The sequence below is a fragment of the Coccinella septempunctata genome, chromosome 1 (assembly GCF_907165205.1).
Source record: "Coccinella septempunctata chromosome 1, icCocSept1.1, whole genome shotgun sequence".
NCBI classification, from domain to species: Eukaryota; Metazoa; Arthropoda; class Insecta; order Coleoptera; family Coccinellidae; genus Coccinella; species Coccinella septempunctata.
The window spans coordinates 10,502,779-10,527,028 of NC_058189.1; the positions used below are offsets into that span (position 1 = coordinate 10,502,779).

At 35.9% G+C, this 24,250-nt stretch overlaps 2 protein-coding genes across 2 annotated transcripts in view; both read right to left on the minus strand.

Annotated features, from left to right (window-relative positions):
• LOC123319807 (glutathione S-transferase 1-like) overlaps window positions 1-24,250 on the minus strand; it is a 65,876-nt gene that overhangs the window by 985 nt on the left and 40,641 nt on the right. Inside the window, exon 2 of the mRNA XM_044906753.1 lies at window positions 19,791-19,991. Within this exon, the coding sequence (XP_044762688.1) occupies window positions 19,791-19,991 (201 nt within the window). The remainder of the gene's footprint in view (window positions 1-19,790; window positions 19,992-24,250) is intronic.
• LOC123319799 (cilia- and flagella-associated protein 69-like) lies at window positions 3,765-6,877 on the minus strand. The gene has a single exon (XM_044906743.1). The coding sequence runs from the start codon at window positions 6,800-6,802 to the stop codon at window positions 3,992-3,994; it is 2,811 nt and encodes a 936-aa protein (XP_044762678.1). The 5' UTR covers window positions 6,803-6,877; the 3' UTR covers window positions 3,765-3,991.

Sequence of the window (24,250 nt, forward strand, 5' to 3'; positions counted from 1 at the left end):
AGATTAATGAAATAAATTAGTATTCGCCATTCAGCCTTTCTTCGAATATTTAACAACAGTTAAACTGTGTTTTCTGCTGAAAACAATTGTTCACAGATATAAGAAAAGTAAAAAATAAAATATCGCATTTATATTCTGAGAGTGATATTTCAGGTTTGGCCCGATTTTGATGATTTGGCTTTGTAGAAGTCAACAAAATCGGTTCAAGCTGCCATTCTGGTTCGACTGATTCACAATACACATAAAATGGCATGGTAAAAATGCCAAGATCGGTCATGTTCGATAACTTTGAAGTATTGACAACATGCCACTTTTTTCAGATTTTTCATGAGCACATTTCAAAAATCCCTCCTTCGAATTGAGAAAACTATAGAGTCATTCGGGGTAACTGAGCGCAGTAGGTAAGTGTGCGCAGTGCGTATATCTCGACTATGCAATGTATGAAAGAGGGGTTCATTTGGGTGAAGCAAGGGCGCAGAATCGCCATATTAGTTTTTCATAGGAGTGCACCGTGCCACGTTTAACATTTTATTTGCAGTCAATCAATTTCACTAGTTTTCTTGTTAATTTTTAGCATTTCTGCACATTCTGCCAGGTCCAAGTTCCGAGTCCCTCAGTGTTGAACAATATTTTATTCGATCATGGGCATATTAATCTAAATATATAATAAAAAATTTTAGGTTCTCTTAGCTGCTCAACTCTATAAGAACGTCAATTCAAATTTTGGCTTACTGGGGAAAGTGTGCGCGGGTAAATGTGCGCATAGATTCATTATATGGGCATTAGTTCAGTGAGGAATAAATTATGATATTGTTGATTTTCTTGGTTAAGAATCGATCAATATTGTCCTATTTGTTCAGAAAAATATGAAGAGCCACCAACAGGGGAATGTATCAAGTGTTGTGTTCACCAAGAATTGTGTCACGAACAATAACGCACTGCTTGTAAAAATGCGCTTCTGTATTGACAATAAACAGCATTTCTCTAATATTGTAACTTTTTGATGACATTATTTTGTAATTTGATTTTATTGTGTGGTTCACTAAGCACTGCGTTCACTTACCCTGTGAGGGTGCGCACACTTACCCGCAATACGGGGCATGTGAACGCACTCCGACTTTCTCTATTAAATTCTTTTTTGCGGAAAGAAAACGTTTTTGTTTGTTTGCTTTTTGATGTTTTCTTATAGATTAGAGAATTCTCTATCTTATGAATATGTTTTAATTTTCCTAGCTTCAACATTTGAAACAGGGTATGGCTTGAAAGGCAAAAGTGCGCACAGTTGCCCCGAATGATTCTACTACTATCACTAACCGCTTGTTTCCAAATTCCTGAAGAGAGCTGTCTAGGAATCAGGGGTGGATCCAGCACTCATTTCATCGGGGACAAATCTTTTGTCTCTGATCATACTAATAGTAGTTTCGATGCTAGACGAAATAATAATTAATGATATCTGTAGGTATATTTACGTGGATATATTGAAAAATTCTTAGCCTACTATAGAATCAAACAAAATTTTAATGTCAAAATATTTTATTACTCAACATATTCTCCTCTTAATTGGATGCATTCATTACATCGAACCTGCAACGTCTATAGACCTTTCAAAGAAAATGTTTCTTCTTGCTCTGCAAACCAGACCTCTACAGCTTTTATTACCTCCTCGTTAGAAGAAAATTTACGACCTGTTAAACTTTTTTTCAGTTGAGGAAAGAGAGCCAAATCTGGTGACTAAAGGGGGTGTTCTAGTAATTCAAACACTAAATCACGAATTTTTTGCTGGATACGAAACTTCTTAGGTCTTGGAGAACCAGAGTGTCGCCATTCCATTGATTGTTGCTTTGTTTCTGGATCGTAGAAATGTAAGCAAATCTCATCCATAGTTACAATTCGGTTTAAGAAGTCTACATCGTTCTCAATTCGAGCACAGATCTAACGCGATGCTTCTACCCTTGCACGCTTTTGGTCAACATTCAAACATTTGGGGATCCATTTTGCAGCAATTTTTCTCATGTCCAAATTGACGTGAACTATATGATGGAATATTCAGTGCTTCAGATGTCCTTTTTAGCCCAATTCGACGGTCTGATAAAATCATGTCATGGATATTTTCGGGGACTGACACAGAAACTGGCCTTTCCGATCGGTCATCATCTTCAATGGAAAATTCACCTCTTTTGAAGCTTGCAGTCCAATTTTTAACGGTCGCCATAAGAAGAACATTGATCACCAAGGGTATTAAGCATATCTTAACCCTTTTAAATACAGGTACTTGATGATGGCTGGATACTCAAATTTTTCGATTTTAACCGATTTTCGGTGGACATCTTCTTTATTTTAATTTATTGCGTAACTCTGGTTTACTTTTTTGACCTCAAACTTCACAATGACACTTCTAATGAGTTATTGTTCGTTGCTGTGGCAACGCAATATTTTTTCATGCATGGAACTGGTCTAGGCTAACTAGATATGAATACATCCTCGTATATGGGTTTTAGACATAGACCTATAAAACACATGGACGCGCCCTTTCAGTGAGTTTCAATAGCCACGAGTGCGGCCAACATGAGATGGAGCTAGTATGGGCAGGATGGTATTAATTTCCGAGCTATATTTGTATATTTGCACCCGTTAGAGATAAAAACAAGTACCTATAATCGAATATTAAAAATTGAACGAATATTAGTATCATTTAGATTGCGTTTAATGATCCAATTAGAACTAAAGGGCACAATTTTTGCTTTCGGCAACTATTCCTCGGAAAATACAACAGATAAGTTCATGAAAAGTTTGTAAATAAATTAATTTGAATAAAAACAATTGAGCACATTTTTAGCCAACACAATATTCTGTTTTCTTGTTCAATATCTGAAAAAATATTGCATTGATCAATATTGATCAAAAGGTTGAAAAATAGACATTACAATCAGCATACTAATTTTCTCTTCTAATCTCAAGTGCTTCTTGAGTATTATTTTAGCTAGATGAGAAAAGAATTGACATACATTTATTGATTTGAAATGAATAATTCAACTATGATATAATAAATCAATTAATACATTCGAAGTTACTATACCTGTGAAATTTCACTTTATCTGTCTTTTCAATTTTCAACTCATTTCGTACTATTAATTGCACTCTACGAGGACACCATTATTACTTTCATAATAGAAAAAGGATACGACATTCGAAGTTGATCTAAAATTGATTAGAAAATTCTGAAAATTTCGATAAATACAAAGTTCAAACGAATGTTTTGCCCATACTACCTCTATCTTATTTCGGCCGCACCCCCTCTCTCTCTACGCCGTGTCCACGTGTTTAATACATATGTCTATGGTTTTAGACTAGATAAATCGGGCAACCTGGTTTACTAGTGTGTACTAGGCTTAAAAGCTTTGCGACGCAGTTCTCGTCCACAATGGATTTCAGCTCACTAGCGTGAGCATAATATTGGGGAAATTTCAGAGGTGTTCCCAACGCAAACACAACTGCTGAGTAAGCATCTACTCACGAAATAACAAAATTTCATCAATTGTCAAATAATATTTTACATATATTTCAACGGAAGTCTACTACTTATTGAAATATTTGAGGTACCTATTTCTTTTTATTATTGAAATTGAAGAGAAGCATGCAAAGGGAGAGAATATCAATTGCAATCAACATTTAAAAAAAAAACGAAAAGTTTTCAAACTCCAAATATTGGTTTTACGTTTGAACTACGAATTAACGTTTTTGTTTTGATGTTTGAAAACTTTGGTGAACTACTGCAATAAATTTCATATTCACATGAGAAATGGCGATTTCTTATGTAATTTTTATTCATTTTGCCTACATCACTTTTGCCGTTTTCATTTTCATGGTATAAACTTTGCTAGGAATTGTAATTGAGAAATCTTCTCAATGACCTCTGCTTCTGCAACCAAAAGCAATGAATTCATGTGTCTCTTGATTCCCTTTTCACTGTAAATATTTTATTGTAGAAAAATTATTTAGTTATACAAGTTTCATCACTGATGGATCCCCATAGTTGATCTTCTGCAGTACTCGGCATTTTTTCGAATTTTGCTTTTTGATATTTTTGCATTGCTTTCCTCATTCTTGCAGTCATTGGCCCTTTTTTTTCTGTTTGACCAACTGCAGTGGGGGTATTGTTTATATTGGCAATATGCAAGATCTGGTCGAATATGGGATTAACCATGATGTCGTACATGAAAGTAGTATGATAAAGTATATTTGGATCTGTTTTCTTCACAGGAAATTCCATTAAATGAAGATTATGCTTTCTTTTTGTCCTAATTCTATAGATTTCTCTAGTACATCTGGCAATATACTCTAGTTCACAACAAGCCCCTAAGGTTTGTCCTAGCCGAGCTTCCCTAAGGTCCATGTAAAAAGAATTTTCTATTATCATTTCATTCTCCCTATTAGATCGAAGTATTTCTCTTTGTGTTGCCTGGATGAAAGCCCCCCACTTCTTAGCTCTGTTGAGAACCAAAGATAACATCTCATGGTCATTAGCTAAAGGCCTAACACCACATCTTTCGAAATGTAATTGTATTTCATCCCATACTTCAGCTATTTTCAGTGCAAAAAAGTTCTCTGCGATTACTTTCGTGATCTGATCTTCAATGCTCAAATCTTGATTCCATGTTTTATAAACGTCGTCAGCCATTCTTACTCTTTCCTCGTGAACACAAGTGAGCATGTCCAATATCGCGTAGATCTTAGGTCTGCAGCTTCCTATCATATCAGAAATAGAAGGACTTGCATGAAGTGAATTTTTTGGATCACATATATTCTTATATTGCTCAAGTCCCATTAACGGCAGTTCAATATCTTCAATTAGTCCGCCTGTTGTATGCTTGGCTCCCAATATCCGGTTTTCCTCCCTAAAAATTTCCAATAAAAACGGGAGAATCTTCTGATGTTTTGCTCCCCTCCATGTAATGAAAAAAGGCACTGCTAAAGACTCTTCGCAAACTTCAGTCAACAAACCGAAAGCTACAACTTTAACTGGATAAACACAAGTCTCGGCCAGATCTAAGCATATATAAATTCCTTCCTCATGAATGAATTGTTTGAGGTTCTGTTCATCGCATAAAAGGATGTTCCATAGACAGGATATTATCATGATAGGTAGTTGGGGTATTATAAAAGGATCTTGTTCCCAAGGGGATCTTATCCTCTTTAGAAAAGCGATAGAAAGGTCCATTAGTCTCTTATTAGATAGGTTAGTTTTACACTTGTACAATTTTTCTATGATTGCGAAGGAATATGCCACTGATAACTGGTTTTTTGAATCTAATACTTCTTTAGATATGATCGATTCGCAATATCCCATTAAAGTGAATTGAGCTCGGATATCCAACAGCCTGTTCAAAATCATTCTTGATTTTATCTTATCCATTCTCCCCATTATTATCAATGATCTCAACAAGGAGAGATAAACATCTATGTTGTGCTTTTTCTCCAGTAATATCTCCATGAACTTTATTATTCCTTTCTCAGCAAGAAATATCTCAACAGTATATGATGCAGTCTGTGCGAACACGCTTATCACAATGGAAATCAGCGCGCCCAAATGATCTGTATGCCATTTCACAGCTTGACTGTGGGTCACCAATTTCATTTTCAACCCAATTATACTCGTGTCTCGAAGGAAATGTATTCCCCCATAGTATTCTGGTCTATTGAAGAAATAAAGGAACATCAACAATAACCGAATAAATACGAAATCCTCCATACTGGGTGTGATCTGAATTCCTGACCAATCATTGATCAAGGTATCATTTTCCACCACCAGATTCAGTTCTATGATATCTCTAGCCAGACCAGACTGAACGAATTCGGTGGTTGGAAATATTTGTACTATTTTCAGGAGTATTGCGACTATGTTGTTGCGGTCTATTCTGCTTCTCTTGTTTGTGTAGAAGTATTTGAGAGCAAATCGTAAACTCCAAAAGGCAAATCTAGAAGGGGAAGGAAGTTTGCTTATGTCTTCTGCAGTTGACCCCTTCAGACTTTTCAACAACAGCCAAATCAAGGTAGAAGATTCTTCGTAATGGCATAAGTGTAAATCAGATAATGGTGGGACTGTTGCGCCCATCGTTGTACATGTAGGATTCAGATGGGTGAGCAGAGAGTCAACGGCTCCTTCCTCAATCATCTTATAGCAAGCGAGATCAGATGCTTTCGCTAGGGAAACACTTATTTGCAAAAGCCTTTCGTACATTTCGTCAGTTGCAAATGACAAGAATCTTCCTATTATTTTGGGCAGAAGGCTGTTAGCAGCAGCGAGTTGCAATTTTCCAAGGGAAACGTAGCAGCGGGGATATTCAATTTTACCAGACAAAATGTTCGTGATCGATTCTAGCAAAATGAAAGTTTGTCTTGTCTTCTTCAGGTATAAGAGTAATCCTCCGAGAACTGAAAAAAACTCCTCCAAATCTTTGTTACAAGTGAGAGATTCTGAAGAATATAACATCAAAGGAGGAACACCACAGAGAACAAGGTATTTTTCATAATATTCCTCAAATACCTCGTTTATATACATCTTTTCTGGTATCAGTTCCAAAAGTCTGCACACAAACGGTAAGTCATTCACAAAATGAGCTTGGGGCACCATACTAAAATAATGATCAAATAGTTCGAACTCTCGACCAGTCAAACATGACAATAATTCAGATTCTAATAATTCGGTCAATTTCCTCAAAATATGGAATATTTGTGCATATTTTTCCTTCACTTCCGAATATTGAGGACATGTTGGTAAACTGCTTCTGCAGAAACAACTCATGTCAACTGCCGATAAATAACACTCAGCTGTATTATTTCAAGAAATTATAGAAGTTGACGTAATCCTTCAAATGCATCAAAACAAAGATTATAGAGTAGAAAGATAGGAAACGACGCGACTAAAGTGATGTGAGCGCCATCTGTGTTTCAAATGTGTTTTTAAGGCCCTAAAACTAGTTAAAATTTAAATTGGAGGGACATATGAAATTTTGCGAGATGTCGGAGTCATATATGGCCATTTTGATCAAACAGGTTTTGAATGTTTTGATTCTCGTATCCATAGACAACCTCGTATCGCCTTTTGTTTTTCAAGCCCGTTCTAGTTGCTGATTATTGAAATTTTTGTCTAATTTCTTGGCGAAAACCTCAGAATATCAGTAAAACTACTATCAGAATATCGTTCGAAAATTATTGTATGGTGAAGAACTGTGGATCAAATAAAACGAATTTTGCTAAGGAAAATGGGAATGTAAGTATTAAAACTGGTAACATGTGACTCGGTCATTCATTGATTTTTATTTTCAGTGCTACGAAGTGGATAAAATTTTCAGGGCGTAAAGGCCTGCAAACACTACCGACTACACCATGTGCAATGAACATTTTACTGCAATAAGTCGATTGAGAACTGTTCATCCACGTAAATTGTTGTATGCAGAAAGCATCCCTTACATGAAGGGCTCATTTAGGGGAAATTAAGACTTTCATACGTCCATTCAAAGATTCTCAATTGCCTTCAATATATTCAAAAATGCAAAAGTTTTATGGATTTCGATTTGGGAATCGGGTGACTGTCAAATTGTTTGGAAAGTTTTCTGAAATCTTCTGTGAGTGTTTTGTTCATTCGTCAATCAATTTGTATATTGTGTCATAAAGAGACCATACCATGAAGAAATCATAAGAAAGCATGAAGAAATTGTACTGACCTGCTTGAATACAGGTCTTGTATACCTCTGTAAGGTTTTTTTCAATTGTGGTTCTGAAAATTTTGTAAATAATATGTAAGTAACGGAAATGTGTATCCTATGACGGTAAATTGAATATTGGTTCATATCAATTTCTGATATAAATTGTACAAATTCAACTCAGTTTATTAATTCAAAACGTTTTCACAAAAAACACCTTTGACATACCTATAGCAGATTGTATCCTTGTCAAAGCTCTATTCGTTGTCTATAATTTCAAATTTTTGTAATTTTTTTATACATTGCCAATAAAAATTAATCACATCCAACAGCGTATTTCATTGATACCAATCGATTCCAAACAATGTTCAGATGAAAACTAACATCCTGGTCACAAAACAAAACCATCCGTTTGTTTTGTCGCTCAGGATGTTTGTTTCCTAGTCTCAACAAGGTCAATATTGAAATTCAATACCAGGAATAGAATTCGAATTTCGCGTCCCTCAATTATAAAACAGAAAACTGTTATTAAACACTTTTTCTGTATTGATAATACGTTTTCAGCGCCATCTCATTGTCAAATGTGTTTTCACTGGCCAAAATGTAGTAGGTTTTTAGTACTAGCGATATGAGGGCGTTTCCTATCTTTCTACTCTATAATCTTTGCATCAAAATTTTTGGCAGATTAACCCAATAAAGAATTGGAAAACACCAGTCAGGGGAATCGTTTAGCGGATCATCATTTATAATTCATTTGACCAAAGGTCCAAAGAAAGACACTCAGACTCGAGCAATGTCTAACTTAGCGGAAAAGAAAAGATTTGGCTCGACTGAACGGCAGAAGATTTTTTGTTTTGGACAAATCTTATCTTATGAATTCAGAAGATCTGAATTCAATAAATGTGTTTTCAAGTTTCAGTCTTTTGTGGATAATGTTTAATATGCTCTGATCATAACATGATTAGGTTAGGATGTGGTTTTGTTACTTAGGTTTATATCAATGTAGACGATACAAGGTAATTTGCGACACGAGCCATCGACCTTGTGCTCACTTGACAGCTATTATTTGAACAATAAAAAAAAAGTGCCTTTCCACTTTCAATACAAAATTACGAGGTATATAGGTTAATGTCATCATTGTTTACATTTTGGGAAGATGAAGTAATTGAAGAAAAGAGCTATACGTTCAGACAACGAATATCAAAGTTTAAAATTCCATAGCCTACTTGACGAGGAATTTTTTTGAACGCACGTTATTTCGGATTAGCTGACTTTGACAGAATCGCTCAGGGAGACAAGTGTTGCTTAGATTCATGTGATTTTGAGAGGTTTTTATCAAAGATAAAACCGGGTATTACCCGGGTTTCATAAAGCTTGATCGGGGAATCAACGCTTGATTGACCAATAAACGTCAAATTGTTTTCAATCGATATAATTCAGTCACGATCATTCAGAATTTCATTCTCGCATCAAAGTATGATGTCCAGATGTACATCCATTCAATAATTCTCCATTGCTTCTTTTTCAATATATTCAGAAATGAAAAGGTTTCAGTGATTTCGTTTTAGAAATCGAGTGACGGTCAAATCGTTGATCGTACAATCAAAGTGTTATGAAACCCGCTTTGTAATATATTGTAAATCCTTGTCAGTTTTCTGAGAAGATCTTCAGTGAATATTGTTTATCCTTCAGTGGTAATATGATAGTGCGATATGATCATAAATGGTTTGTTTGCTTCTCGAATGATGTCAGGCCGAAATGCACATATTTTTCTATGCTCTAGACTCATGAACAGATAGGATTTCCCTTATTCATATAAAAACGCTTTCAAAATAGACTTAACATTGGCAATTTAAAGTGGCGTAACTTTTGAACTGATGGTATTTCAATGTTGAAAATAGCTCTGAATGTCACACTGTAAGTGCTAATCCCAAAGGAGAGGTAATGACAACTTCACTAACAGAAGCTGAGTAGATTATGAACTTCAGACCCTTTAATCATATTTCCGTTTTCCGTTGTTTCGAATGAACCAAAACTATGGATTGGAGAGCTACAGTGAGGGAATAATAGCATAAGTATGAAAGAGTGGCAGGTGGCTGAAGGTATAGTTAACTGCTATTAGAGGCGATGGAAGATATAATGGCATAATGTCGTTTTTAGCGACGAATGGTGATTCTGTCTCAAAGATTATAGAGTAGAAAGATAGGAAACGCCCTCATATCGCTAGTACTAAAAACCGACTACATTTTGGCCGGTGAAAACACGCGTGACAATGAGATGGCGCTAAAAACGCACTGTCAATACAGGAAAACTTTTTGATAACAGTTTTCTGTTTTTTAATTGAGGGGCATTCTCGTATTGCATTCCAATATTGACTTTGTTTCTATCAGAAAACAAACATCCTGAGCGACAAAACAAAAGTATGGTTTTGTTTTGTGATCAGGATGTTAGTTTTCATCTAAACATTGTTTGGAATCAATTGATATCAACGAAAAACGCTGTTGGATGTGCTATATATGTTTATTTGCAATTCATAAAAAATTTACAAAAATTGAAATAGTGGGCAATAAATGAAGCTTTAACTAGGACACTAGAGTATATGGTGATCTGCTATACGTCGAAGGTGTTGTTTCTGTACAAAAGGTTGTTCTGAATTAAGGAACTTAGTTGAATTTGTAGAATAAACATATATCAGAAATTCATATGAACCAATATTCAATATACCATCATAGCATACATATTCCAGTTACTTACATATGTAGGTATTATTTAAAGAATTTTCAGAACCACACTAAACAAAACCTTACAGACATATGCAAGACCTGTATGTCAGTATAGTTTCTTGGTGCTTTTTTTTATGGTTTCCTTATGATATGGTCTCTTCATGACACAATATACGAATTGATTAATGAATGAACAAAACACTCACAGCAGGTTTCATAAAACTTTGACTTTCTAAACAACAATTTGACAGTCACTCGGTTCCCAAATGGAAATCAATAAAACCTCTGCATTTCTGAATATATGAAAGAGTAGCAATTGAGAATTATTGAATGGATCTATAAAGATCATAATTTCCCCTTAATAGGCCGTTCATGCAAAGGATGCTTTCTGCATACAACAATTTACGTCGATGAACAGTTCTCAATTGACCTGCAGTAAAATGTTCATTGCACATGGTGTAGTTAGTAGTGTTTGCTGAAGTAATTTGTCTTCAAGCCCTGAGAATTTTATCCACTTCGGAGCACTGAAAATTAGAATCAATGAATGACCGATTCACATGTTACGACTTTTAATACTTACGCTTCCATTTTCCTTAGTTGAGTGAAAAACTTAATCACGTAAAATACATTATATTATTTGATCCACCGTTCTTCACCATTCAATAATTTTCGAACAATATTTTGATGTTTTCACCAAGAAATAAGACAAAAAACTTCAAAAATCAGCAACTAGAACGAACCAGATAAACAAAAAGCGGAATGAGAACATAGACCTATAAAACACTATGAATGAGAATCAAAACATTCAAAACCTCTTTGATCAAAATTGACGTCTGAAATCTTAAAAAATGTCACATATTTCTGCAAATGGCACTCAAATTAATATTTTAGCCAGTCCTAGCGTCTTAACAACACGCGTGACACACAGATGTCGCTCAAATCGCTTTAGTCGCCTCGTTTCCCATCTTTCTACTCTATAATCTTTGATTCTGTCTAGATAGGCACGATAGTCGTAGAAAAAGGAGAAGATGTCATGGGGAACGATGGATAGTTATTTTATTAGGTTGGGTGATTCTGTATAATGATGCGAGATGGTCGTAGAGGGGGTAAGACGCCATCGTGGAGGGTGAAGGAAATTATATTAGGTTATGCGATTCCATGTAGGAATGTACACTTGCCGTAAAAGCAAAGAGTATCAACTCTTTGGTAAAATGATGGGCTTACGGTTTGCTATTGAGAGACATTCAGGTACACAAGACTACTACAGACATTACAGTATTTACATTAGTGGTTTGGGAGGATATTGCGTATGGTAGTTGCTTCTATTTATTCGAAGCAATGTGAGAGCTTGTATTTATGTTGACGAAGTCCTACCCAACACTCTCAAGTCTTCGGTAATGCAACTACACTGCGCAAAAAAATTAACGCACATTATGGAAATCTCAAATTTATTCTACAACTGAAGGTGTTCTCAATAATAATTATTTTTATCAGAATTATGCATGCATATGTTATCCACTTTCAACGGTTTTCTTCAATACAGATGTTTTTTCCCAGCAGGAATAAAAAAAGATGATATTATCAGATTTTGAATGTATTGGCTCCATTCTAAAATCAGTTGTTCTCGATCAAGTGTGTCCAGAATGTTGCAGCGATTCAGGGAGACAGGTATGAATGTCCGAAGACAAGGACAACTGCCATTCAAGAACGTTACTTGAGAGTTTCTTCGTTGAGACAACGGTTTGCAACCGCTCGCCTCCTTCAAATTCAGCTTGAGCAAACTCATGAGGTGCAAATTAGCACTCAGACAATAAGAAATCGCCTCAGAGAATATGATTTAAGAACTCGTGTCGCGGCAAGAGGCCCAGCTCTCACCCCAGCTCATCGAAGGGCGCGTTTGGATTTTGCGAAAGAGCATATCCATTGGGAAGAGGCCGATTGGGAAAGAGTTCTCTTCACAGATGAGTCTAGATTCTGCCTCTACCATTGTGATAGACGTTCCCTTGTATACAGACGTCCACATGAAATATATGCTCAGTGCAATTTCCTGAATACTATTGGTTTCGGGGGAGGATCGATAATGGTATGGGGTGGAATATCTTTGACTGCTCGCACAGACCTAGTGGTCGTTGATAATGGAGCTATGAATGCTGATAAGTATATAAGGAACATCCAGTCTCTCGAATGGAATGGCCAGCAAGAAGTCCAGATCTCAATCCGATTGAGCAGGTTTGGGACAACATCAATAGAAGGCTGAGAAGTTCAGAAAATCATCCAGCTACTCTTAATGACTTAGGAATCCTACTCGGAGAAATCTGGGAAGGATTAGATCAGAACATTTTCAGATCACTCATTTTGAGTATGAACCGTCGTTGCCGAGCTGTAATTAACGCAAGGGGTGGAAATACCAAGTATTAAATCAGTTATCAGCATTTCAGTATTTTGAAAATTGTTCATTTCTCTTCTTTCACATAAGATTCGGTGAAATCCTGAATTTTTCTTCCATTTAATGTGCCTTGTTTCGTTCAAAACCTTCCCGAGAGAACATAAAAAATAAGTTATAATATAAAGTCAATGTAGAGTTAACTTTCATTAAAATTGAGATTTTCAGAATGTGCGGTAATTTTTTTGCGCAGTGTTTATTGCCGTCCAACTTTGAACCTTCTCTAGGAAGCAGTGGTTATTATTATTATTTATTATAATTAAGAGCGAAGGCAAAGCCTATAGCCGCTCAAAATATAAAATATTTCAAAAGAAGAATGATTAACAAAATAAACAAGAATTTCAAGTCAAATTGACAAACGAAAATAGAAGAAAATAAACAAACCCGCGCACTAAACACACCCTAAAAACTCTGGCTCGACATGTAACGATCATATCTGTTTTTGTACACGTTCACACTACGAGCACAAACAACCTCGCTTGGCAGCCCGTTCCACATGGCGAAAATTCTGTTTGACAGAATCCCTGTCGAGGTGTAGTTCGGAAGCTCTCCTTTACCCAGCTCATTAAAATCCTATGTAACTGTAATAAGTCGGAATACGAGAATTCTAATTAATCTGGATAATTTGAACGATGTATTTCGAGGATATAGTTGCAGCAGAAGCTGAAAAGGCATTTATTATATGGAAATGTGATAGGTACCTTGAGGCGCTTGAGACCAGACGGTATTGTTTCGCGAAAATTGAAATAACAACCTCAGTGATAAGAGTTAAAAGTGTTTAACATTTTTTTTTCATGACACTCAGTCATGAAGAGGAAAAGATATGTACCTACGTAAAACTGTGATCGTCGGCCTATGTAATTGATATTGAATGCGGTATGGAATCATGTTCAATGGCAGTTCATATAACTTAGAGAGGGTGCTGAAGATGCAGAAAAGAGCAATACGTATGATTTGGAAGATGAAGAGAACGGAGTCATGTAGGGGAATATTAAAAAAAAAACGGTTTATTAACTGCACCTGCCATACATATTCAGGAGTGCCTGATCTTCATTTATAAAAACAAGCAGTACTTCGAAGAAAAAACACCAAGTAGTTACAATACAAGGATAACAACAATAAAACATCCGCAACACAGACTAAGCCTGACTGAGAAAGGACCTGAATATAGATGTATTCGATACTATAATAAGATATCACATAAATTGAGAACAGAATTGACCCTACAACAATTTAAGAAATACATCTTCAAGTTGCTACTTAACATCGAACCATATAACGTAGAAGACTTCTTAGCCTACACGATCTAATATCTCAGAATAAAACGAGGAATAAAACTGTTTTTTATGACCCTATTTCATTTCAAGTGTTCACTGCATTGCAAGTGTATACTTTACCTGAAATAAAGTACATTATTATTATTATTCCAATATCCGGTGATAGCGACTTCAGAACGGGGTAAAATGGTCAGCCATGTAGATTAGGAAAGATTCATAAGTCTGGAGACCCTGAGATGAAATTTTTTCTCAAATTTCGAAATAGCCGAAAAATCTTGTAGGAGCCGAGCTTGGGAACGCCGATTTTAATAACTCAGCAAAAAAGACCCTCAATGATTTTCTCTTGGAGCATCTTGGCACCACCCATAGCGTGGGGGAGAACGACCGGGGAGAAAAAATACCTCGAAAAAGCTAGTCAGTCGGTCCGAGGAAAGTGATCTGAAATAATACCCCTTCGAATCGGTACGGAAAAAGCATAGAAATTATAAAGTATCTTTTGGAGTCAGTCGGTAAAACAAGTAAGTATATAGGGACTTAGAATAAAGAGTAGATTATGGGATAGCATAGGAAACTCGGTCGACTCATAAACGTTCGGAAGAAATGAAAAGTAGAAAATTCCCATCTTTTTTTTTTGTTCAAGTGAAAACGGTATACAGGGTGTTCCTTAATTAAACGTACAAACGAAAAGGGGAGATTCCTTAAGTGAGTTTAAGAAAAAAAAGTCCCATAAACATGGGGTCGCAAACGTTTCGTTTTCGAGATACAGAGTGTTGAAGTTTGAATTTTTTTCAAGTTAAAGTCAGTTTTAGGCGGAATTATTGAAACAGTATTGGAGGAGTGTTCGTTTGTCTTCGATTTTTGGTCTAAAACGGGTAGAGATCGAATCTAGTATTTTTTAGGAATTTTTGTTATCGGAGTTGTAACGCCTTTTTCTCGGTGTACTCGAGCGCCAGCTATTCCTTAAAAGAAAATAGCAAACCTACCCTAGTAGCTACGAGAAGAAGACAAGGTTCCTCGGTGTCTGGGGTGTTAGCGACAACCAGTGAAAGCCAAAATCAACGTACACAACTTATTTTTGTCGACTCGTACAAGGAAATGGCACTATTATAAAATTCGTACGGTGAAAGACTCGAGATCAGTGAATTTACAGGGTAAAACGGACGGAATGAAACAGGATCCGATCTCAAAACGTTATACGGGGTTTACGGACGTGTTCGCCAGCCAGAACCTAAGACGCACACTTAACGGACAGACATTGGACTTCAGCCAGGTTAGGGGATGAAAAATGGCGACACAGAATTACGACGGTTCACCCTTAGGCGCGTTCGGCACTCCCCGGGTATCCACACCAGAAGAGTGCTTCTCCCTAACCGTAAATTCTAGGAAGGGTAGCCACCCCAAAGTGCCTTCTGTACCCACCAGGTATCCACACCAGCAGGGTACGTTATTGACAGTAGGGGTGGAACTCAGACTCGGGTATAGAAGGGGCGTAGACGGAAACTGAAGTTCCAATAATATATAAAAGAAACGGAGTGTCGTCTTACCTCTGGTTCTAATTCACTCACAGTAGAAAAATGACAAAAAAATAAACTAATGTTCCTTCTAAAGAAAAATCCCCACAGCAAAGAAATATTAAAAAAAAACAAAATCGGCTAATTCCCAGTAAAAAGCCCGGAAACGAAATTATGCAGTCAACTCGGCGGACTCTCAAATTCGGCAATCGATCGGACGTCAAGCGCAAAGTGAATTAATTGTAAGTGAATTGACCTGTGGGGGAACATCTGATTTTATACCCACAGGGGGAGTGCGGAATTCAGATGTGCCTCATCTCTCGAAATTCGGTAAAATATGCGTCGATGAAGACGTCTTTATTTCGACTTCGACGATCTGTGCTAACTTCCAATTCAGGATGTTTTATACGTTGCGACATCGTTTTTCAGAAATGAAAACGGAATAAAATTACGAAAATGAAACTAAAAGGAGTATTCTAAAATGAGGGGCAAGGTTCGAAAACTACCCTCTCGTTACAGAGTAACTAATGGGCTTAGGTAGGATAGGGTTGAAACAAATAAGCGCTAATCGTTTGCGACGGAAAAGTGCGGGAAATTCGGTTGAGCAGTGTAGTGAATGAAAGAATCCGCCGATTTTGTGGGTGGAAAGGCTGATGCTAGAAAAAATTTTCCGTTAAGCCTCAGTAGGTTCGAGGTTCGAGGGACGATTGCAGAAAAGGTAGAAAGTTTCAATTTTGTCCTTCGGGCCTTTTCTTTTTGAATGGTTTTTGGGTTCTGCTATGCGAGTAGACTAGTGGAGCAGGAGATTCGCCTCTGCGGGCGGAGATGACAGTTCCTGACAGCGTTCCTTGAACGCTTTAAAAAAGAACCACAAGTTTTTGAACTGAAGACAAAATTATGTATATGTGACGGCTAAAGATAGGTGTGAACATAAACTTAAGATTAGCAGGCTAAACTTAGGTTTAGCTTCGGGTATGCTTATGTTAGTTTCTTCTATCTTTAGCCGGATAAACTTAAGTGACATCCCTTCGGCGCAAATTCTCGGCAATTAAAAAAAAGTGAAGTAATAGTAGTAATATAATCAAACTATTAAAGTAATTAATTTTTTGTATGGATTTCACATATTTTTAATAGCAGAAAAGCATTCTGTTAAGCAGTTGAGAATGAACATAAATATATTTGTTTCTACTATGTCTCAACGTAATCTTATTAGCGAATCTAAAAATCTCTAAACGCCTCATGACAAAATTCGAGACGAACATGCTATTTTGATTGCGAGGGAAAATTGGAGTTAATGGTTATCTTTCATCTTGTTATTATTCATAATTTGCAAGGGAATTGAAAGAGCAAAAGGAGAGAATGAAGACAAGAATGATGCCGTGAACTTCTTCATTAAAATACCCAAGGTCAAATTCTGGAGAATTATAAGTAGCAGTACCCAATCTGCCGTATTTTGGAATCCGTATGTTCAATGACTTGGGAAGAAATTTTCAACAAAATCAGCCAAGAAAAGTGTTTTTAACTATTTTTATATTCATGTTCTATTTTTGTTCTTTTTTGAAGAAGTATCGGTTGGGGAGAAATTGCAACATTGGAAACTATTGTTTTTATTTCGTTGAAAATTTTTCCATAAACCCAATTATTTATGGTAAGGAAAATATATTTTTGTTCACAGAAAAAAATTCTCTTTGTATAATATCTTATATTTGATTTCCTTGGGAGACCATATTCTGGTTTTTCACAGGACAATTGACTATCCACCTTCCTATTGTCCTGTGGAAAACTGTATGTGAACTGATTAAAAAAAATTTAGGCTCATATTGAAGAGCATTAATTTCCTAAAGAGATTAAAATAAGTCATTAAATGTTAAATTGAAAACCCATCGGCTTTATGTAACAAAACCTCAATACAATAGCATTCGATGCTATTTTGCATATTTCAATTCTTAAAATTTAAACTCGAATATCAACCTAAGTTTAGCCGTAACATATATACTCCATTCACTTTTATAAGAGCACTCGGTTGATCATGCAATAATTGTAGAACGGAGTATCGTTGGCACTCACGAAACGTGGTCAACGTTGTCACAACTAATATTAATTATTGATTAATATTTCAAAAATGCCGGGAGTGATTAAAAAAGACAAAAGACAGAGTATCAGGAAGTCTGGAGGTAATCATTCCATCTAAAATCTACAATATATCAGACGGTATCCAACATATTCAATTTGGGTAAATTCATATTGTTTCTTCTGAATTTAAAATTTAAAAGACTTATATTTTAGCTGAATGTTTCCACGATCAGAAAGATTGTGAGTAAAGATGATGACAAAGAATTTCCTTCTATTGGGAGTCCCAAAAAAAGTTATGACAGTTTAGGATTTTACTTTCAATGAACAGCCATAAAGAGGAGCCTGTGTCATGTCAATTATCAATTTATGTGAAATTGGAAGGTGAAGTTACTCTTGCCTTAGTCCTTCAATTATTTTGACTTCCATTCCTGCAAGATGATTTTTGTTGAAGAATTTGATATTCCCCTAACTATCCATTAATTCCTTTGAAAGATACCCATTTCCTACCACTGCATCAGATGCATTTCATCTTTGGGTTGATTTATTTGAATAGGGAATACTGCTTCTGGCGAAAATGATGTATTTTTTATTAAATATCCTTGAAACGTCACATTTTGAAATAACCATTTCAACCGTTTCCCAAAAAAATTATTTTAAGCCCTTAAAAATGAAAAATAAAAATGGGTATTTAATGTTTAAAGCGTTTTGTGAGAATTGCACAAGCTGGCAATATCGACTGAAATATGCATTGATAATAAAGGACAACAAATGCATTATCTTGATGAGATAGACAAAGATGGCTGTCTATGAAGCCTGCGACGAACGAGGAAGGTCGTAAAATTTTATGGGATTTTTATGGCCGGTGGTTTCAGTTGAAGCTGGCAATACCGACTGAAATATGCCTTGATAATAAAGGACAACAAATGCATTATCTTGATGAGATAGACAAAGATGGCTGTCTATGAAGTCTGCGACGAACGAGGAAGGTCGTAAAATTTTATGGGATTTTTATGGCCGGTTGCAGTTGAAGCTCACCAGTAAGTATGCGCCTGTAGATCAACAGCTATTATTTTATAAACAAGCTGATCGGACATTGTTCTTTTCATTTTCTTGTATGCGCTGTTGCCAAATCGTTAACTCCGCACAAACCGATACAAATTTTAAAACCCCATATTTGAAGGATGATTTTGAATAGTTTCCTCGGTGAATTTGAAAAAAATCATGAATGAAATTCATAATTATTCAGTTTACTTGCAAATGCAGTGATAACCCAAATTAAGGAGAATTCCCCATTCAACAACTGATGTAACGTTTTGAAGAAGCCAAAGAAGATAACCAACATTAACTCTTCTCAAGCAACTGCATATTATATTACAATAATTCAATTTTCTTGCATATCAAAAAGAAAACATATTTAAAAACTGATCTCTTGTCCTTTCCATGTATTTCATAATTCATAGTTTCACATTGTGATAAAATAGGTAATTACTCAGACTTTTACGTAGAACACACAACATAGAACTGATAAACGCAAAAATGCTCTGACAATCGTCATAACTTCACATCACATTGTCGTATTATGCAGTGTGGAATGTGTAAAATTTTCATGGCCAACCGAGTGCTTTTATGTCATAACCCTACTATACAGTGTGAAGGTAAAAACTAACGTGACGTGGTTTAACAACTCATGTTAGAGATGATCATATAATTATATTTTTAGTTCAACTATGATTTTCATCTAGTAAGTATCTGCCATATTACATCAACAATTTCCTGAAAGACTGAAATTAGGTTCACGATTATTTGATTTTACCGGAATTAAATGATTGGTGGTGTAGTGAAAATACCTTATGTCGGATCCAGACGTAGGCATCATTGCCGGTAGCCTGAAAACATGGAGGTATTTCAGCCAGAAAAACTACAAAACCATATAGTCTTTCTAGAGTGCGGTGCCAACGTCTGGATTTGGCATTAAAAACTAAGTATATGGACGAATCAAGATAACGTCCCGAAAAGCTTTCAGCTTGGAATATAAAAATTTGTTCATCTTACCAACTTACAATAATTGCATTTATCCTAGGAAAGAGAGTTTCAGCATCAAATGTCAACTTTTGGTCCACCAAAGCTCTCCGAGACGAATCCTTAGGGTACAGATTATCATCTTCCCCATATTTCTCCACTAAATAACTAACAATTTCATGGCTATCCCATATGACAACGTCGTTGTCAACCATAGTCGGTATCGTGTGCTCAGGATTCAGCTGGAATTAAAAGATATATACACATAATATTTGTAATTACACTTTGATCATCTTTATGAAATATACAGGGCGAGTCTTTGACTCATGAAAAATTTTTAACAGTAGATTCTTGAGGTCAAAAGACACACTTTTTTCCTATACAATTTTTTCCGAATCGGCTCGGTTAAAAAGATACGGCTTTTAAAAATCAATTAAAAATGTTATTTTTAGTTCAATCTTATAAACGGTTTTATCGAATGAAATGAATTTCGGTATAAAGTATCTCATTTATTTGATGAATCTTTTTCGAACACCAGATATCACCCACGTCTTCCAATTTTCTCATTATGACCATTACGTTCCATAAAAATACCAAAAATTCAAAGAACCCAACTCGCGAAACTTGATAAGTTGGACGCTAATGAATATTTGAACGTTTTGTAAAATGAAAGTATTCTTCATATTTTCTCGTATAATGAGCCGTTTTTTAGTAATTGGATGTTCAAAAATAAAAAATATCTGTGAGTTTCGGAAAATTCGGTACTGTGGCTGAATGCAACTTTGTTGAGAAGATTCACAGATGTGAAGTGTCATAGATTCATCTTGTTATTCTAAAGGGAATTGTGTTTCTCCAGGGGTGGCATAGCTCATTATGAAATTAAAAAAAAAAAATGGAAAAAATGGAAACGGAAAAATGGAAGTGTTTCTTTTGACATCAAGAATTTATTGTTGAAATATTTGTACGAGTTGAAGACTCAACCTGTATAATATACCAATTAGAAGGAATAATTTCTTCGACTAAATTTTTTGAAAACACTATTCAAAGTATGCTATTCTAGAAATAACATGTTGTTATATCTTCGATGTTTTGTTTGGTTTATGAGTTTATTACAAGTAGGTCCAGACATTTTCAGTCATTACACCGCCGGAGTATGAAAATTCACAAAATCCTTCGAGTTTTAACGATGTCCAAATACTAGATGGCTTCAAAATTACTTTACCCATATATGGCAACAGGATTGAGATTCAGACCGTTGAGGATTGCAAAGCAATTATCTAAAGCGCGCGGGTTTCGGTAACGGTATTGCTATTGCCAAAAATATATTTCAGAGGATATTATGATATTATGAGACAAAAGTTTGTCTCTGGTATGAAGGAATTTATATCGATACCCTCAGGTAGCACGATAACGAAGTCGGCGTTCATTGAGCCCATGCCACTTCATCATAAAATGGTTTTATATTCGTCTTGTCGTAAATTGCAGACAAGCGCTATGTAGGAGTCTCTTCTCCTCAGTTGATATAATTTTTATGTCAGGTGAAATACCTAACAGACCACGGCTAGAATGTCCGGAAATTATCATACAGCAGGCCGTGAAAGCCTTCATCAACATCTATACAGGGTGATTCATAACTATTGGGACATAGAGGGCAGATTTAAAAAAGTTTTTTCAAGTAAAATTTTTTCTTTCTTGAATCTCTTCGGAGATATAGGCTGTTAAATAAGTTTTTTTATTTATTTTCACAAACTCTTAACAAATTTCCTTTCGAACGCTTATTATATCTCGTTCAGAATTTATAAAAATAGATGGAAAAATCAATTCTGAACGGTGGTATTCGAGATAGAAGCATTATGCTATACCTACATTTTGCTATAAAAAACAATATGATGATGAGTTTTTAAATTAATTTCTGTGTAAATTTCATATTGATTTGAGTGATACTCCAAGATCAAGAGGTTCATTTAACAATTCAACATAATGAAAAAACAAACTTCATTTTTCCTTCCAATCTTTACTATTCTGAAAGCAATCCTCCAGTCTTTGTGTCTCCAGAGAGTTTCCACTGACTTTATCGATTTCTCTTAATAAAGCGGCAATTCTTCAATGTGACCTGTTCCGTAATGATCTGTCTCTCGAGGAAGTCTTATTCTTCAACATAAAAAAATATTGATTGAAATAAAAGACATAGGGTTTCCCTTTTGGGTACGAATATTTGATAGGCTTTGTATTAGTGTCGGGTTATAATGGAGTCAAATAGGTCTTGAAGTTATACAGTGCCTTTCATTGCTTCTTTTCGCTTCTCTCGTAAAGCATGCTCAGTATAAAATGAAATGGATTTATAAAAACATCTCGTTCACTAAAGAAAGCTACTCAATGGAGAGTGGCTATAAGAAACTTTGAAAGATTTTCCTCAGGTTAGCAGTATAAATTTGTGGTTGGTATATGTGCATTAGAAACTAAATAAAAATCTCGAAAAACTTATGGTGATTTATATTTAGAGATGCCCACGAGACCAACGAGACGAGAGTTTACTGAAGTCTCGACTACGAGACCACTGCGAGACCCTCGTACGAGACTCGAGACGAGACCGAGAAAAGTCTCGTCTGGTCTCGCCAATGAAATATCTAGTCTCGTCTCGAGTCTCATCTCGAAAACGAGACTCTCGTGAGCAACACTATTCATATTCATTTTGGTTTGACATTTTTGAAAGTTTTACTTTGGTATCTAGCATTAAGAGAGTGAAATGAATCCGAATTTTCTGAGAAAATTGGAATTAATTTTAGTGCATTCCTATCATATCACATTTCCGCCTTTAAAAATATTTAATTCTCAACTCTTCAATGCATTCATTCCGATAAGCAGACTAAATGTAAAAAACCGTTTATCTGTGTTTAACGTTGTTTTTCTTGCATGCCGTTGAAGATTTCGACGTTTTTCTGATGTTGATATGCGATAAACCGGAGCTGACGACGTTTTATACTCTTGTCGCATTCTGGAATTTTCAAATTTTTAACGTGTGGGGGATTTGCCTATAAATGCAGATTTTCCCCTGCGACGGGTTTTCTTTTCCTCTTCGATTCTTCATAGTGAATAACCTTTGATTACCTGTGTTTGCGACGAACCGTTCAACAAATTTTTAGTTCGAGACGTTTTATTAGAGTAAATTTTGTTTTGCGAGATTAAGTGCTTTTGAAATTAATTTTTATTTTCGTTTTCCGCGAGTGCTTTGAAGTAAAGGAGGTAGATCTCCGTCTATACCGTTCAGTTTCTTTATTAGACCTATACCGGTTATTTCTTTGACACTGCTGTACTGTATCGCTTTCTGTTTAGCTATCTTTTACCGTACTTTACCCTGTTTCGCGAGTCTGACTTTTCCTTCGCTATCAGTCATGGAGCGTAAGCCCTTGGGGTAGTGAAGAGGAAGTCCCGTCAACCCCCTGTTCCCGTTCCCGCGTCATAAGTGTTGAAATAGAAATCTCTTCTTTTCTATCAGTCATGGAGCGTAAGCCCTTGGGGTAGAGAATAAGAGATGCCGCTCGTCGTCAGTGAGAGTAGTTGCGCTCAAAATAGACCTTATCTTCGCTATCAGTCATGGAGCGTAAGCCCTTGGGGTAGTGAATAAAAGTCTCGAGTAGATCCGCCCAGGTTGTTCTTTCTTTTATTTTTGGAAAAATATAATTAATTACATCCCGATACCATATAGCAAATCATTTCGCGAGGTCATCCTTAGTATCCATTTCGTCAGTTCCGGTTGGCGCATTTTATTGAACCACCTTTGATTTTTCACTGTACCCGGTATAAACTTTGTAAAGTGCTCGTGATCGGATCTAATTTCCGGAATGTATGTTTGCTGATCGATTCGCTCATATTTCATACCTATACATATTTCCGTTATTTATATAGGTAATCATTTTACGAAGGTGTGAATAAACTGGTACATAATTTAATTTTGACTACTTCGTTATCGCTACCACCCTAGATAACAGCGACTCTGGTAGGTTTGCTATTCTAGTGAAAAGAATAGCTGGCGCTCGAGATAAGTTTCTCCAAAGAAACCACGTTAGAAGAGTCATCATCGGAATTACACAGTTTATAATATTAATACTTCCGAATCCCATGAATACGTCCCTGCCACAGGCGCCGCTCAAAACATCGCGAATATCGCGATAGCTCTGGTTGCTGCTGGAATATTCTCTAACAGGGACGTATCGATATAAAAAATACGCACGGTAGTCCCCAGGGCAGTTAGTGAAAGTAAATTAGTGACTGTGTAAATAATTTGGACTTAGTACATATAGTTGGGGAGCCGAAGAGGGAAATTCGGGATTTACTCGAGCGTGTCAGATTAATATAAGGGGATATACCTTGGACCCTATAGAGTACCTCTACCATAAATTAGATCTGTATATAGGGGGAATTGTCTAGGACAGCCTGTCAGAATAGTAAAAATATAAAACGATCATTGTACATACTCGAGCGTATCAGATTAAGATATAAA

Bases quoted from the DNA above. Each gene is read 5' to 3' on its own strand.
- LOC123319799 (XM_044906743.1), bottom strand. From the start codon at position 6,802: ATGAGTTGTTTCTGCAGAAGCAGTTTACCAACATGTCCTCAATATTCG.